The sequence below is a fragment of the Ambystoma mexicanum genome, chromosome 7p (assembly GCF_040938575.1).
Source record: "Ambystoma mexicanum isolate Mex_15411 chromosome 7p, UKY_AmexF1_1, whole genome shotgun sequence".
Classification (NCBI taxonomy): domain Eukaryota; kingdom Metazoa; phylum Chordata; class Amphibia; order Caudata; family Ambystomatidae; genus Ambystoma; species Ambystoma mexicanum.
Genome location: NC_090939.1, coordinates 143,793,337 through 143,811,771, shown reverse-complemented (window position 1 = coordinate 143,811,771; position 18,435 = coordinate 143,793,337). Strand labels below are relative to the sequence as shown.

Sequence of the window (18,435 nt, the reverse complement as noted above, 5' to 3'; positions counted from 1 at the left end):
AGTTCCAGTGTTCTGAACCTAGGGAGTGGCTCCTGCCCCACCCAACAGGAAAAGTCGTCCCAAACAGAAGAAGATCAGGGGTTCAACTGGCAGGTAAGTAAGCAGCATGGTCTGCTGCAGGTAAGTCCACCCAAGCATTATGAGCCCGGCGCTTCCAGCGCTGGGACTGGGCATCTTTATGAGCCTGGTGCCACTGGCGCCAGGACAGGGTCCAAAAGGTCCCAATTGGGACTGGCTGGCACTCGGAACCGGGGTTATGGGTCTGCTTCCAAGGGAGTCGGGCAAGTCCTGATCTTTTGGAAGCAGAGATCATGACACCGGGAAAGAAATCCCTCTTGCCTAAATATGTTGGCCCATATGAAATCTCGGCGGTCAATCAACCCTGTGGCGGTACGATTGTCCCTTCCATCCACATGGCGGATCCATCTGGTGTTTCATGTGGCATTGGTTAAACCCTGCCTCCCGGCTACTCGTCTGTCTCGGCGCCCGTTCTGGTTGACGGGCAAGAAGAATTAGAGGTTTCTGCCATTCTTGATGTCAAGGCATCCAGAGGTTCCCTTTACTATTTGGTGGATTGGAAGGGATGAACAGGTTACTCTCTTACCTGGTAACGTTCTTTCGATGGGAGGGTCCGACGACGTATTCCATATCTTTGACAGTAATCACCACAGCTGTGCTGCTTCGGAAAATGTTCTGCGTCGATGACGTCGATGCGCCGTCCCCGAGGACCTTCTCCGACGGCCGAGGTCACCCGATGTGATAAGTAGGACGCACGATGCCCATAGCCTCAGTTGTAGTTTTTTCCCCCAGAATGTGTGACACCAGTCTGCTGCCAGTCAGACACACAAGGCCTTGCGGAAACGTAAGCTGCAATCGCATAAGAAATTCTGCAGCGGGGAAGGTAGGGAGGGAGCGATACGGAATACGTCGTCGGACCTTCCAATCGAAAGAACGTTACCAGGTAAGAGAGTAACTTGTTCTTCGAGGGGATTGGGTCCTCCGACGTATTCCATATCTTTGACAGACTCCCAAAGCAGTACCAAAGCAAGGAGGTGGGGAAAGAATTTAGAATACAAATTTAGCATGCCCAATCAAATTGCGGAATAAAGGACTGCCTTGCCAAAGGCCAGATCCTGTCCTCGGATGGAATCGAGGGAGTAGTACCGTACAAAAGTATGTACAGAAGCCCAGGTGGCTGCATCACAGATGTTACGAATAGGAACACCCCTCTGCAGGGCAGTAGATGCAGCCATACCCCTGGTGGAATGGGCCCGCAAACCAGCCGGTGGGTCCTTTCCCGCCAAGCGGTAACACTCAGAGATAGCCAAAATAATCCAACGAGACAAAGTCTGTTTCGTCACAGCTTGTCCCAAACGCTTTCCAGCGTAACCAATGAACAGTTGATCGTCCACTCTGACCCGGGGCATGCGTGAAATATAAAAGCTCAACGCTCTCCTAGGATCAAGCCTATGGAGCCTCTCCTCTTCCTTACCAGGATGTGGAGGAGGATAGAATGCCGGAAGAACAACCTTCTGGCCCAAATGAAATTCCGAAACCACCTTCGGAAGAAAGGAAGGATGAACTCGAAGGACAACCCTGTCCTTATGGAACACAGTGAAGGGTGGCTTAACTGAAAGTGCCTATAACTCACTCACTCTGCGAGCGGAAGTAACCGCAACCAAAAACACAGTTTTCAGAGTTAACAGTCTCAAAGGGCAAGAATGCAAAGGCTCAAACGGAGCACCCATAAGAAACTTCCCAACCTGGCACCAGAAAAGGTGACGGAGGAAACACATTAGTGAGCCCTTTCAAACACTGAGAAATTAAAGGAATCTTAAAATAGGAACATTCTTCGGACGAGCGCTTAAATATGGACAGCGCCGCCAGGTAACCTTTAATGGTCCCCACTTGCAAACCCCTGTGGGCCAAAGAAAGCAAAAAAGACAACCATGGGAATGTCACATTCAAAAGGATCCACATTCTTAACTCTGCACCAGTCGCAGAATTTACGTCAATGGCAACGGTACAGAGATTTGTGGCCGGCCGTCTGGCCGAGAGCAACACCTCCAACACGTCTTCAGAGAAGCCCAAATCCGTATACCTCAACCTTTCAGAAGCCAAGCGTGAAGGTTGAGTGATCTGACCTCTGGATCGAGAACCTAACCCCCCTCCCGTGAGAGGAGATCGTCTTGGTAGGGAAGACGACGTGGAGGGCAGATGGACAAGTCGAAAAGCCGGGTACCACGATCTCCGGGCCCATGCCGGAGCAATGAGCATCATCCGGGAACCGAACCTCCGTAACCTCTGTAGTACTTGCGGGATGACGGGGCTTGGAGGAAACGCGTACAGCAGTGGGAATGACCACTCCCCCACAAACGCGTCTCCTAAGGCTCCTTTTTGAGGAAATTCCCGCAAGCAGAACCTTTTGCACTTCCGGTTGACACTGAAGGCAAAGAGATCCACTTGAGGGGTCCCCCAAAGGGCGAATATCTCCAGGAGAATCTCCTGAGCCAGCTCCCACTCGTGAGACATCGTGCTCTGCCTGCTCAGAGCGTCCGCCGTCTCGTTGTCGTCTCCGGCCAGATGAACAGCCGAGATCGAAACTTCCTGCTGGATGGCCCAGAACTCGAGCTGCATCGCCTCCCTGCACAGAGGAAGTGACCCTGCACCCCCTTATTGTTGAGGTAGTGCATGGCCACCGTGTTGTCCGTTAGAATCAGGACACTCTTTCCTTGCACAGTCGGCAGAAAAGCCTTCAGGGCTAGCCTGACGGCCCTCCGCTCCAACAGATTGATATGGAGTCTGGTCTCCGACGGAGACCAACGACCGCTGACCGTCAACTCGTTGGCATGAGCTCCCCATCCCATGAGGGATGCGTCCGTCACGATCCTCACCTCCGGCCAGGGCAGCCAAAATGGGGCCCCCTTCATCAGATTGCCTTCGACGGCCCACCACAGAAGATCCTGGGCGACCAAGGGCGGCACCTGAACAGGGTCCGACATCCTGCCGGAGGACTGAGACCACTGGAGCTTGAGTGCCCACTGCAAAGATCTCATCCGCAGACGAGCCTCTCGCACCAGAAGAATGCAGGATGCCATGAGGCCGAGCAGCCTCAAGAACTCGAACGCCGGGAGCGTCTGGCAAGTTGAAACTTGTGCACCATCTGCTGAATGTGAAGAGCCCTCACCTGGGGAGGAAAACACAGCCCCAGGGATGTGTCGAGCACTGCTCCGATGTACTGGAGCCGCTGTGTTGGCGTCAAATGGGGCGTCTTTAAATTGAGGGAGAAGCCCAGCTTGTTAAGGGAGTGGCAGGTGACGGACAGATGATCCAGGACTTGTCGGGAGAGCTCCCCCTGATCAACCAATCGTCCAGGTAAGGGTAGACGTGAATCCCCCCTTTCCTGAGATGCGCTGCCACCACCACCATGAGCTTGGTGAAACCCCTTGGGGCGGAGCTCAATCCGAACGGCAGGACCCAAAACTGAAAGTGCGAGTCGCCAACCACGAACCTCAGGTACTTCTTGTGCTTGGGATGGATTGGCACATGGAAGTAAGCGTCCTTGAGATCGAGAGACACCAACCAGTCCTGAAGTTGAAGGGCCTGGAGGACTTGAGAGAGAGTAACCATCTTGAACTTGTCCTTCCTGAGGAGTTTGTTCAAACCGCGCAAGTCCATGATGGGTCTCAATCCCCAGTCTTTCTTCGAAATCAAAGAATAAGGGTAATACCATCCTATGTTCCTCTCCGCTACAGGCACCAGTTCTATGGCGCCTTTCTCCAGCAGGGCTTGAATTTCCTGCGCAAGGAGCGGATCCGGACTCTTCAAAGAGAGGTTCCCAGGTGGATTGTCGTGAGGCCTCTGCCGAAAGGGAAGACAGTAGCCGTGGGTTATGATCTCCAGAACCCACACATCTGAAGTAATGGCGCGTCACTCTGCAAGATGCTTCGCCAGCCTTCCCCCAACCGGCGAACCATGGGACATGGCCTCATGATTGAGCTGAAGCGGCTGCGGCGTTGCCTGAGGGCAAAGAGGCAACTGCCCGAGCGGCCTTGGCACCTCGGTACCCCGTTTTCCACCTCTGGCACTCTTACGGTGGCCTCTTTGACTGACAGCTCCTCTCGCTTTACTGAAGGAGAAGTAATAGCGAAAGGAACCTTCCCTCCATTGTTGTCCCCTAGGACGAAAAGGCGGAGGTTGTCGAACTGCAGCGCCCAACGACTTCGCTGCAGCCTTGGAGGTCTGCAACCTCTCAAGGCTCTCTCGTCAGCCTTGCTGCCAAAAAGATGTTCACCGTCAAAGGGCATGTTGAGGAGCTGGGACTGCACATCAGGAGCAAACCCCGACTTCCGCAACCACGCAAACCTGCGTATTACGGTGCTCGCCGCCATGGACTGGCTGACACAATCTGCCATGTCCAAACCCGACTGAACGGCCTCACACATGGCATCCTTGCCATCCTGAACCATAGCAAGGAAACCATCCCGTTCGTCCCCTTCTGGAATATGTTCAGCCGCTAATGCAACAGTTCCACAGAGTGTGTGTGATACGAGACAAGGCACATATGGAGTTGGCCGCCTGAAGCACCATTCTCCCTGAAGTAAACACCTTCTTCCCCCAGCCATCAAAACATTTGTCGTCCCTATCCGGAGGGATGGTAGGATACGACGCCTGCTTTGGCAGTGTAGTCGCCGCCTGCACCACCAAACTCTCCGGAGTGGCTACTGGCTGGATGGTATTTTCGTGACAAAGACTTGCCCCCTGCCGGGAGACTCTCCTGAGCAGTCCAAGCCGCCGCCACCCTTCTCTGCAGAGCCATATGAAACGGCAGTATTGGGTCAGTGGGGGGACCAAGATCAAGGATGTCCGTGAGATCATCCTGAACAAACTCCCCTGGGGGAGCCGACCATCCCAAGTACTCGGTGACCCGAGACATAAGGCGCTGGTACGAAGAATCGGCATGAGTGCCAGGCTCTGGCCAACAAAACTCCACCTCCGGAGAGGTGTCCAGTCCACTGGCATCATGCAGTGACTGCCTCAGGTCATCAAATTGGCTATGGCCCGAAAGAAGCTCATCAGGCACCGTAACCGGAACCAAGCCCTCATCAGAGCCCTCATCACCCTCTGAAATGTACTCCAGGCGGTGAGAGGAAGACACCTGGGGACCAAAGCTATGCCTGACCTTAGCCAGAGCCTTTCTAGGGGCTACCCCCATGCCACGGGGCCCCTCCAACACCACCGCCTCGAAAGGCGCCGAGGGCGACGAACGAGTCGGCACCGAGCGAATCGGCGTCGACGTCAGCTGCAGTGCCGCCAGCACCGGCGGCGTCGACGCAGGCCTCAAAGCCAGGGCTCTGAGCGTGTCCTTTAACGACCTAGGCGCCGACAGCGTCGACGACCCCCTCGAAAGCGGCACCTCGAGAGAGGTCGTCGACGACCTCGGCGCCACAGGCGTAGACGTCTTCCTCGAAGACGGCACAGGATCACGCGGTCTCGAGCGCGTCGATGACCGGGACCTGGAACGGGCATGGTGAGAACGGTTACCCTTGTCCGAGCGGGACCTCTCCCGCGAACCGTGCCGACGACTCGAGCCCGAAGGCGTGCGAGCGGTGTCTCTCGACCGATCACGACCGACCCCACTCGGAGGTGCGGACAGACCGGTGCCCTGCGATTCAAGAATCACCAACAACTTCTTCCCGAAGGAAGCCCATTCCTCTGGTGTTGCTTGCATGTTGGGATAAGCGACCCGCCGACAGGCGGTGTCCTCGGAAGAGGACGGGGAAGGCGACCGATGCCGGCGCTTCCGGGATTGCCTCGAAAAGGCAGAGGAGTGGCGAGACCGACTCCTGGAAGGAGACCCACTGGACCTCCGACGATGACACGGAGAGTCGCCTCTCGAATCATCCGTTGAAAGCCCCGCAGACCTCGACTTCCTGGGCTTAGACACCCTACCTACTGACAACTTCTTGCGCTCCCGCAAGGCCTTGGCCGTAAGCGACTGGCAGTCGACACAGTCGTCCGTGTCGTGGGCCTCCCCGAGGCACCAGAGGCAGGCGTTGTGCGAGTCCGTTACCGACATCTTGGACCCACAATCCCCGCATTTCTTGAAGCCCGGACGCGGGGTTGAAGACGAGGTAGACATCGTCACGAACAGGATTTTCACAAAGACCGAACAGGTTCAAAGAACCGAGATAGAATATAACAGAACTCCAAGAGTCGAGGCGTACCGAGATTCACGAAGTGAACACGTTCGCGGAAAAAACTGAGGCTACGGGCGTCGTGCGTCCTACTTGTGACGTCGGCCGTCAGAGGATGTCCTCGGGGACGGCGCATCGACGTCATCGACGCAGGAAATTTTCCGAAGCAGCACAGCTGTGGTGATTACTGTCAAAGATATGAAATACGTCAGAGGACCCAATCCCCTCGAAATGGTCCGGAGGACCGCACATGGGAACCCCTGTCTGATATACACTCACCTGCTGTGTTACGAGCCTTCCATGCTGCCAGGGGGTTGCCGTGGCCTTTGCGGGTGGATACTGTTATGAATCGCCGCCGCGTTCCCCGTCTCCAAGCATCTCCAGTTTGGCAACGCTGGAGGTTAACATGGAGACGTGGCTTTTCCGCTGCCCGTGTTTCGGGTAGTCACATGACTCGGCGATTACGTGCACTACGCGGAAGGTAACGCCTCCTCCTTTAAATACGATTGCCAAAGGTTTAACGCTGCTTCTAATTAGCGTTCGTCATACCATTACTTTGATCCAGATTTCTTCCACCTTTTGAACTCGGAACATTTCTCGACCTGTCTATCAGATTACCCTTGGATATCAAGTTGGACCGTGGCTAGCCATCCCGTCGGCTTGCCTCATTCGGAGCGGCTCCGCGGCAGTAGTCCCAGCTGCTTGCCGGGCCCCCACGCTGCCTTCGTTCTTTCAAGCCAGCCATCCTGCCAGTGCGCCGCACCTTGCAGCAGTTTCCTCAGCAGCGATTCTGCCTACCTGCTGAGCCCCCACGCTGCCTTTGTTCCTTAAGGTAAGCCTGCCTGCCTGCCCGCCTCTCCGGCTGTCAAGTCTCTGTGCTGCTCAACAAACTCATACCAAAGCCAGTTATAGACGGATTCGAACACTCCTGTGTTTGGAAGTTACCAGAACTACCCAGGGAACTATCGTGTGAACTACTGTGTTTGGGACACTTTTCACCAGCAAACGTGGACTTTCTGAACGCTCTCCTGTAGTGCACAATCCCGGACCTAGGTTGCGACCCTCGTTCCGTTCGGGCTAGTCTTCCTATCCTAACCTTCCTGTTTGTTATTTTTTCCTTCCGTTGCCTAGTACATTCCTTCCTGAAAACACCTATTGGGTAAGCCTGGGGTCATTGGTGTTTATTTTCCTGGGAATCAAGAGGTTATCATTCTTACCTATCCTTTCTTTGTTTCCAGTATTCTTGGTCCCAGTCTAACCACCCGCAGTTGCCATAGAGCCCTATCAAACCCTTCCTTCAGGTACTGTTGTTTGGTCTGATCTTGAATTAATGCAGTGATGTCCAAAGTCAGTGACGTATAAATGTGCTTTTGTATATTTCTTACAGCCTGGGTTTGATGGTGTGGATTTCACCGCTCTTTTGGGTAATTGATTCCTCTGACTGTTTTTGTTATACAGCAAAGGGGTATGTTGCCTTAAAGAGGTCCTCGAGTTGAGGAGGTCTGGTTCTGGATCGTACCATTGTACACTCCAGCTTAGACTGAATACTTACCGGAGCTGCTCCCTCTTCGGTTTTATCACAAGGTTGAGCAACGCCCCGACCAGTCCAGCAACTGGTGAGTAACAGCGCGATTCCAAGTCGTCGCACTTTGCTTTCACACTCTTCATGTCCCGCGATAAGGAGGCAACAGTGTTCTGCAGCACCTGAATATCATCTTCATTCGTTGATATTCTACTTTCAGTGTCAGTTATTCTGGTAGACGCCTGGTCCACTCTTGTTTTTAGGGAGGCCACATTGGCATTAATGTCATCTAACTTCTCGTGGAAGGAGGCATACTTTTTGGCCATAGATTCCATAAGTGTAGTCAAATCGAGGGTCATTGTACAGGGGTGAGGGTCAGGCTCAGTTTCCTCCTGCAGGGATGATGTGTGACCAGCCTCCGACCTCGGGACAGTCTTAGTAAATTTGTCCATGGCTGCCCCCTTCAAGGCCCCTCTAGATCTGTTCGACATTGCCGGGACAATCCCGGGTGATGCGGGGGCTCACAGTTGCAGCAAATGGGGGAGAGCGGATGGCGAAGGGATCGAGGCGATGGCAGGCAGCGGGCACAACGCCCGTGGCGGTGGTGCGGACAGACTATGGCAGCAATGGAGGCCGCAGCCAGATAGAGAGCGCAAGGCCCCTCAGGGGCCAAGAGGGGGAGGCCGCCAATCCACAAATGCGAGTAGCCACCTGACAAAAATGTAGCAGTTGCATATGGGGTCACTTCTGTTAGGTTGGGGGTACTGTGGAAGTTCAGTTTGTCAGGCCTCGCTCCCCCAGGAGCCCAGACGCCTCCAATCAAAGGGGGGGAATGTAGGCCAAGCGCACCACTAGCCCAAGGGTTCTTCAATTGCGAGCGTAAGGGGGGGGGGGCTATGGTGCAGTCCGGGGCCCCAATGATGGGGATTGAAGAGGTGTCCAGTGCTATAAGCACGTGTCCCTGCAAGCCCACCCCCGGGGCAGGCAGGGTATGGTGCCCCACTCCAGGGTGGGGTGAAAGGATCCGGGCTCCAGGGAGCAGCAAGGCGAGGAGTCGAGGGCCAGCCCTGGGGCACCGCGAGCACCACAGCGTGAGCCCCTCCTCCGCTCCTCACCTGGATGCTGCGGTCTTCCGCCCAGGTTAGTGGGCCACGTAACCCCAAGGGCAGCCAGACTCCAGCCCAGCCGCCCCGCGCTGTGCCAAGGCGAGCGCTCCGGCGGTAGTAGCGAGGGAGGGAGCCGGGGCACTCTCCAGCGCAGGCCCCCGTGGCGGCCGCCCGTGCAACAGCGCGCTCCAAGGAGGGGGCCGTCACAGACGATGGCGCGATCCCGCCTCAAGTAGTTGTTCGCCGGCCGTGCTGCGGGTGCCCTTAGGAGGGGGGCAGGACACACGGGCACAGAACGCAGCGCTCCACCACCCGCCGTAGGAAAGAGGCGGAGCCGGGTGGGCACGGAGGCCCCTGCAGGCCAACAGGCAGCCGACTCAAGAGTCCCGTTAGCTGGTCACCAGGGGCCCATTCGGACCAGGATTGTCAGGCAGCAGGCAGGAGGGATAGAGGAACAGCTCAGCAAAGTGTGGTGTGGCAGGGATGGAGAAGACCGCAGCTGTGGGCGGATTTTGGCCGGAGCCACACGGAGCTCCAAAGCTAAGCAGCCATCTTGGGCTGCTCAACAGCGCCACCTAACACTTTTATTTCCGATTTGTTGGTCACTTCTATTCATAGTGTCTTGTTTCCTGGATGCCTCTTTTGCTCAGGTTGCGTGCATATGCAGCTTCTTAGAAAGCAGGCTTTCTGAGCACACAGAGGCCTCAACCAACTCTATTTCCACATTGTTTCACTTTGCTGGGAGATTACCTCAACACACTGTGGACTGTGTCAGATGGCAGTCCACAGCAGTGCTGTTTGCAAATCAAGTATTTGCAGAACAACTCATTCTGGGGACGGTGCCCTTTAAGCACTTTTAGTGCAAATGGGTGGTTGCCATACAAGATTGGAGGTCTGTGGTCAGATTTTCATGCTTTCCGAGAGCACTCCACTCCACTCTCCAATAGTTTCAGACTGTCAAAATATATTAGGTGAGGCCGATAAGCAGATAGTTTCCTTATTTTCAATTGCAGTGGTATCCATGACCTTTTTCACTCCAGTCACAATCAATGTATTACTCACGTTCAGTGTTATGTCCTCCACTGCGATACTCCGCTGTATCAAATAGCACAGGTCAAGGAGGGAGTGGTTAATCTATACCTCCAAATGTGCTACGTTCAGCAGCATTCTTATCTATATTGGTTGGTAGAGCCCCATTACACATGACCGGCCCGGAAGAGATTAATATAGGGTCATTACATGCTGCATTGGATAAAACAAAGTAAGTTTACTCTTTCAAGTTTCCATGCACATGTGCCTGCACCTCGACCTCATTATTGCCATTTGGAATATTGAGAGTCGAATGAAGGACTCCAGTCTCTTTTGCTCGAACACGCCCCTTTCTTAGGTTGCAATCGTTTTTATCTTTTCTTTTTACAACCATAATTATGCTAGCACTAGCGTTGGAGTGATATTTTTAATACCAAAACAGTAACTTCGAAAGCTCACCAGCTGTAATTTCTTTATTGTGCATTTGTAAGGCGCTTATACATCAAGTAAATTGTGTTTCAAAGCGCCCACAGGGCAATGGTGAGGGAACTTGGGAATGAAAGGAAAATACAATAACAATGAAGGGAAAAAAGAACCAGTCCTACTAAGCTTTGTGAGCATTCAGAAAATGCAAATAATTACTCACTGCCTTATATGTTCCTTGTTCCCCCTGAGCGCCGAGTCACTGGAACAGCACTCGCCCACAGCACTCTTCCCGACTGCGTACTGCCTGCTCTTTTTGTAGGCTTCCGGTGTATGGGGCAGGTCTCGCCCTGATAGCCAATGGAATTAATTACTGTCGTGCTGTGGGGCCAATCAACAGCAGTCCAGCACTTTAGTGTTTTAGCAGCAGCAACAAAGAATATTAATGTCCATTCAACACCTTTTCCTTCGCTTAAATTCACAGAGGGACACAGCGAGACAGCACTCGCCCACAGCACTGTTCCCAACTGCGCGCGCATTATCCCCATGTTATTGAACTGTTTCTTCGTGGTTGTGTCATTTAAAACAGAGAATGAAGTATTCTGTTTCATATTTTCAGATATTATTAGACTGTCCAAATCAGGTCTAAAATTGCCATTTTATATGATGAATATATATTTAAAGCTATTGTTGAGATTAGGCAAAATAAGTTGGATATTCTATTGTGAATTGAAATATACAGCAGCAGGCCTGTTTTCATACACAAACAGCCCGAAATAATTTAAATAAAAACGAATATTCAGATTTAACAGCTTGTTTCTTGCCCCAGATTTTGGGTCATGGTGGGAGGTATTAGATCAGGGATATTTAGCTGTCACTAGGAAAGTAAATATATTCCCTAAATAAAGGTCATTACAAACTAATCAGTTCAGGCCTAACCTGCATCGCCAAGGTCATCCTCCTGTCTCACAACCAAGAGTGATGCAGGCATCAAGTGGCACAGCGAGTAGAGTGCTGCTTTGACATCTGTGCAGAGCCTGTTAACGCAGGTTCGAATCCCGGCAGGGCCAAACTCAGCCTTTCATCCTTCCGAGGTCGATAAATGAGCACCACATACCGTGGGTAATAATAAGCAGCGCTCAGATACCCGAGGGTTCGTAGCGCTATATAAATGCTAATTATTAATTATTATTAAGAGTTGTGGGCCAATACCAAGTGACCTGAGTTGCAATAACAACCTAACTCACCTCTGATGGTGACAGATTGGACCTTTCTTGAAGCCTAGGGAAAGCACCTAAGAAAGAAGCATGCATGTCCTCCCGAAATAAAGGAACACCATTTATAATAAAATGGCCTTGGCAGCCACGTACAGAGATGTGTGCACCTGTTCACTCCTGAGGCGAGTAGCCACCATTGCTAGGACCTTTGTCAAAACCCTGTGGGTTGATGAGGTAAACACGTCAGTGAGGTATAGCATCCGCTTCCTACCACTAAATGCAGAGTTATGCTGTGATTAACAACAATATTTATACGAAAACACACATCAGGGAGGGTGAAGGGCAGGAAAGGGACTCATCTGCTTTTAATCCAAAAAAAGGTTGTCCGTCAAACAATCGTATTCATCAACATGCTCTGCAAATCAAGTGAAAACCTAGATGACCCTCCTCCCCAAAATGCTGCAAGGTAACCGTGCCCACTGCCATACCAAAACAGTTGACAGGCTCAACCAAGACCTTCAGGATTTGCTTTGCAGCATTGTAGCGACTCTAGATGAGACTTCTGAATGTCTTGTGATGAGTTTGTCAATGCCATTACACCACATCCCACAAGGTGTGACTGCAACATGCCAAGGGATGCTTGACATTGGCAGCGTGCAAGCCAGGACTACAGGATGTAATCTCCAGGTGCCCACAAACGTACAACATTTTCATATAAGGGGGAAGATGTGAAAATAAGTTTGACTTAGGTCAGCAGATGAGAGCCGGCTTATGCTTATTTGCTCTCTTGGATTGCAGAATGGCAAGAGGAAGGTTTCACCCCCATAAATACAGGGTTTTCATTAGACTCACACTAAAAGACATTAAAACCTCTGATTTCATATCCACCTTAAGAATGTCAGTCAGTGCATGGCACTCCAAGGCTCTCATAGGTGCTGACAGCCTTACGGTCCCTGCTGCCTTAGACAGAATGACATCCATGAAGCTGAATTCACCTGAAGGCCAAGATATTAATCAGAAAAATACAACAATGGAGAAGTATCTATACCACTGGATTCTGTAACCAAACAGCAAGCTCTACAAATTAAGGATCAGTTGAAAGACTAGTCAAGAGAATCTTCAGCATTAGGCTCAGACAGATGAGCCCCAAATTCCTAAAAGACAAGGTAGATGACTTGATGAGTGTTATGAAACATTTCCAGTACAACCTAAGACCGGTTTTCTATGGACTTTTTCCACTTCTGAGGCCCGGGCTGAACAAATTGCGCATGTTCCAACATGTAGCAAGGAAGGCCCCCCTGGAGAAGAACAATTATTAATGGCATCCCTGATGCCCATGCACCGACAGAAAGATTGATTCAAAGCCAATTCCTAGGGCATACAGCATTCGGGGTTATGCTTCATGCTGCTGTTTTGTGTATGTACAGTTTGAGGTGGATCAGAGGGTGAAGGCTTCAGTTCAAACAAGGCCAACAATGACCGACAGGTCTTTACGGAGGAGTTGCAAGAAAATAGTACCTTTTCTTTTATCTTTCCTTTTATTAGTTCAGTTCTTCCTCAAGAGAACTGTTCTCATGCTCGAGACTCTGCGTTCTTAAGTGTCACTACCTCCAATCAGTGATGAATGCTGTTAGGACCAGAGGTTTTCTCTGTGAAATGCCTTCCTTTTGTTGTTGTCCAGCTCCGTGGACATGAACACAGGTCAGGTCACATCGTGAGGAGGATGACTCAGTGCGGAGTACTGGAATGGATTCCCCTACTTAACTTGCTCAGTGCCTTATAGAGATTTGAAATGTTTGCCAGGGTGGACCTACAATGTCAAGTATGGTAGGGACACAAGTCCCAAATAACTATAAAGCGTTGGTGTGAATCCGAAAGAGACATCTGCCTTTTGCATGCATAACAAAGCTGAAAACAGTCTTTAGGGAAACCACAATAAATGACCAGTAAACAACTGGGATTGCAATTTCTTGGAGATGGCCCAATGCCCACTGGTGACTATTTAAAGATATCTGATCCAGCCTTCCACTGGAACAATTTCATAAAATTAAGTATCTGTGTGAGGAAGGGATTCATTAATAATGTAATTGCCAAGCACCTATTCATATGAAGCAAGCCAGTACGTACCTTTACAAAACAGAGTGGCAGAAACGCTACATAGTAGGCACTGAAAAGTGAGTTAAAGAGAACTTCTTTGATTCTTCGGTTAAAGTCGACTTTCAAGCACTCAACCTCATTTCGTATGAGATCTGGTGAGAGTGGACAACTGTGAGCAGGGATGGAGGTGGGGTTATTAAACTGTTCCCGCAATGACTCTCGAAGAAGTGAGAGGAAGTCTTTGGGTTTAACCAGACTGCTGATGTTGGACACATTGTCTTCGACCATGTGGTCCTGTACCAAGTAGCTGCAATCTGTAGGAAGAGGCTGCGTTCGGTTATCCTGATGAAAACAGCAGAGCGGCACATAAACACCAAACCTGGCAAGAGAAGAAAAGGGTTCCTGGTGAGAGGTAGGTCACATAATGCAAATGGTGGGTAACTTACTACGAAGAGCAAAGGAAAGAGATAGAACACAGTGGAAGAAGGTGGGTGATCTTTGAGAAATCAAGTGGAGGGTTACTTATGTTTGGAACAGGTGAGGAGAGGATTCTTGCAGAGTTCCATCCTCAACTGAGATGTTCCTGCAGTGTTGAAGTGGAACGTGGGGGAGGGAGGGTTATGTAGTGTGGAACATCATTAAGCAATAGGTGGTGCCAAACACCAGTAATAGGGAGGGTGTGGGCTGTGTTACAAAGCTGAAGTGACATCACAGGGTTTTCTGAAGGATCTGTATGCAGTAAACCAATAGTAGTGTGTACAGTGCAAAAAACCAGTAGTGAGACCATTTGGCTTGGTTAATGATCCAGATATAGGCAAGGTAAGGACAAGCAAGCCCATTTGGTCTTCCTTATGTGACAGGGCAAGGGACCGGACCCTGTCAAGAGAGGATTAGAAGGATTGGGACCCCTCTCGACCTGGGGTAGGTGGTTTACTAGGGTGTTTGCCAGAGCTAGTCCTGCCGCAGAGGTGGGGTGACAGAGTTTGGAGGGGTCCAGTCTCTATTCCTTATACATATGCCTGGCTACAACTGAGGTACTACTTGTTATCACCCCATACCTGCTGTGCCCTGTTCTGGCCAAGGTTTGTTCTCCTGTCTTTAAGGATTCCAGAGCCCAGAAGTCCTTGCGACAGAGGATGAAAAGAGTAGCCCAACAGTGAGCCGGCAGTGAACAGCAAGGCAAGGCCACAACGAGTTACGTGCTGCAGACGCGACTCTGCAAAACACGTTCCTAAGAACTGGGAGGGATTATGTTTCTCAGGGGTCACATTTGCAGATTTCCGGCATTGCAGAACACCTACAGAGCTCGAGGGGGTAAAGTTTCAGAGGCATTTCAAACCCTCAGATCTGTATGACACAACCCCAGGGAATAAACAACCTAGCAATAGGGAGCCAGGTGGAAGCCAGGACCAATGGGAGGGAGAGGAGAATCATAAAAGGGGTTACAGGAAACAGAGCAGTGTGGATTGTTCGGGTGAGGTCAAGGAAGGAGGAGGAGGAGGTGGAACAAGGGGAGGAAGGCAAGTGCAATAGAGCCTGGAGGAGGATTAGAAAGAATGCGTGTAAAGCAAGGCATTGGTTGGTGAGAGAAAGCGAGCTTGGGTGTGAGTACATGCATGGTGAGTGAAGAGAGTGATCGACATTAAGTGTAAGAGTAGGGGGTGTATGTGAGCCTTGAACCAGGTGCATGAAAAAGTGAAATAAGGATCGCTGCGAGGTTGGTTTGTGATGTAGAGTTGGAGTATAGTGCAGAGGGCGTGGAGAATAGTAGAAGAGAGGGGAAAGATTAGTAGAGAGCAAGTGAGAGAAGCAGTAGGGGGGAAGAACTTCAGAGGGACTGCGGGAGAGAAGGAGGAGAGTGGGAGCAAGAGAAGGGAGGGAAGTAGAAGGAAGGGAAAGGAAGGATAGAACATCACAGCAAGGAGAATCAGGTCGTGATAGACTAAGTGAAAAGACAGTGCTGCTGGAGAGCTTTGCTTTTATAGGGAGAGAACCCTTTTTTTTTTAAAAAAAACGATTCAAATATTTTAATATTAAACCTTTGTTACGATGGGTTTTCAGAATCAGCCCTACAGACAGATTTGGCGAGGACCCCCTGTTCTGCTGAAGAACCAGGAAAGACACTAGTCGAGGTCAAGAGTTAAGTTAAGCATACAAATAGCACTCTCAAGAATACAAGTTAGGCAGAATGCATAAAAACACAATTTATTTAAGCCTTTAGACAATCTCTTAGCAATTACATACCACAGGTAGGTTTCACACTAAACATACACTATTATTATATCCATGTACACTTTCGGGGTGCTGTGGCTACAGAGCACTAACAGTTTAAAATTGTGGATTAGTATTGTGTTAACTGTATTTTAAAGTAATGTAGAAAAGCAAGTGCCTAAAGAACAAGGCAATTAATGACCAAATTAGAGAACTAATATGCAAGTAAGGAGTTAGAAATAAGATACACAGCCTTATAGAGGAACTACACATTAAAACGACTTTCATAGCTACGAAAGATGGGGCCAAATGACCTTAGAGTCACAGGTCCCAATGCAGCTCTTTTCAGAAGGCTAGGAGTCTTTAAAGGAGTGGCAACCAGTGCTGGGAAAGTAAATGTCTCAAAGTTGGAAGAATAATGAAAGTAAAGCTCTTTGGAGACCATCTCCCAATCCAACGAACCTTAAGAGAAGCACAGAGAAGGATCTTTGACCAGAACTCCACAGATCACATTCAGACAAAGAACAGGTAGGTTAAGGACCTTATGCCTGTCGAACCTATGGAGGTAGGGGTTGGGGGTTAGGCACATGTATTTGTACTCACAAACTGTACTCAGATTCACTCGGGGACCAGTTTGGCAACTCCTATAATTGCTGGAACCCGTGTTCGGAGTCTTGGTTCAGTTCCAGCTCTAGGAGTCACAGGTGCAGAGGGGTACTTTCAACGTTGGGATTTAGGTCTGGCTAATCAGAGGTTCTGCACTCTTGCAAGACGGTTCCTAGGACTGGACAGATGGATGATCTTGGCACAATGAAGAAAGGATCACCAAGTTGTGGACTACCTCAGAAGACCCCCCTGGCCATGTTGAAGGCAGTGATCAGCGTGGGCCAAGTCATTTCGGTAGTCAACCTTTGTGGTGGAAACAAAGAAGCTTGGCCTGCAAGGTCCCTCTTCGGCTGGAGAGCAGCAACTGTAGGGAGAGGTAATTGTTTCACAAGTTGAAGGCCAAACGAGTCTTAAGTCCAAACTTAGAGTGACGACCGATGCAGCAAGAGAGCTGGTAAGACTACAGGATGATTCCAGGCACCTCCAAAGGCTTCCAAGGGCAGGATCCTCAAAGAGGGGTCAAGACTGGTTATTCCTACCGGTCATGGCATCACAGAACCAGTGAAGACCTTCTGAAGATCAGCAAAGGAACAGTGCTTTGACAGGACGGTTGAAGACAATGCTGGTTGGCTGAAACAACTAATTCAGGGTCTTCACAAGGGTCTTCACTCCAACAACGATCTGATGAAGGGCTGCAAGAGTCCTCCATATCCAGAAGTCGCCCTTCCAATCTAACCAATAGTAATGATCTGCAAAAGCAATTGCCTAGCAATTTGCTATGCAATTCTGTAGGTTTGCTAAATGACACTTGTGTAGCACAGCAGAAGATTTAAATTACCTTGTTCAATGAGAACACAGCTCACCCTGCATTCCACTCTTGTCCTCAGGGCTCTCTAGGCTCTCCTTTCTCTGCTCACTGCAAGTTTAAAGGGGCTAACGGCGGGAGAGTGCAGCAGTAAACATCTCCTCCGCTCCTGAAAGTGCCTAGGTCCTATGTGGGAGTGCTAGCCAAGAAAGGGTCTCCCTTTTTCAAACAATTGCAAATCGGAAGTAATCAGGAAACTACTTTCATTATGCCAACTATAGTCTGTTTGGAAAAGACTACAATGTGTTAACTTTATTTTTTTAAAAGACAGTGCTGCAATTCCATTCCTAAAAATGGAAGTTTTACATAATTACAGTACACAGTATTGCAACTGTGAAATACTGCATTGTCTCCATGTTTTTCAGTAATGTTTAGGTTAATGTATTGGAAATCTCATAATGTCAACTATATTTCATTTTGTAGGGTAAAGTGCGTCTTACTGATGAGTAAACACAAACTCCTTGAAACTATCTTATAACCCTGTCGCTTTCTACCAGTGATGCTGAAAGTGAGATGTCTGCAAAATAGAATATTCAACCTAGTTTCCCAAGTTCTCTGCCTGCTACGCCATTTGCTCTACTTATTCTTACTTTCTTTCCCACTTGGATGAATTTTTGGGGGTGGGAAATCTATCGCACTTGGATAGGATTTTGGGGTTAGGAAATGTACCACACTTGGATGGAGTGTTGGGGGTGGGAAATGTGTTACTCCTAACTAACCATACTAAAAACTCACCATTCTGCATACCCTCAACCTCTGAACTACACACAACCACACCTACCGCACCACAAACTGCATGCACTTCAAACCAACACCAAAACATACAATACACAATCATACCTCAGCACCACACGACGGCTATCAACCGAAAGCGGACCTATGCTCAGTGACTGGTCTCTCCTAACTGAAGCTGCCAACAGCACATCAAATCTCTCTTGCTCTAACCTCTCGATCCCACTAGCATACCACCAAAACTCCTTCCATTGCAGATCCACCATAGCACCAAGAGACCACACAAGTTGCAAGAGTGTGCGGTACATGACCCATTAGCATTAACATAATGAATACTAGATGTTTATTCAAAGTAGTGATCAATAGTTGCATCTGGTCTGTTTTCAGAGCCTTATTTTATGTATTTACCTTGTTTCCATTGACGCAGCTA

At 49.9% G+C, this 18,435-nt stretch overlaps 1 protein-coding gene across 1 annotated transcript in view; it reads right to left on the bottom strand.

The window, feature by feature from the left end:
• TMEM39A (transmembrane protein 39A) overlaps positions 1–18,435 on the bottom strand; it is a 632,890-nt gene that overhangs the window by 120,560 nt on the left and 493,895 nt on the right. The window contains exon 6 of the mRNA XM_069635929.1: positions 13,622–13,970. Within this exon, the coding sequence (XP_069492030.1) occupies positions 13,622–13,970 (349 nt within the window). The remainder of the gene's footprint in view (positions 1–13,621; positions 13,971–18,435) is intronic.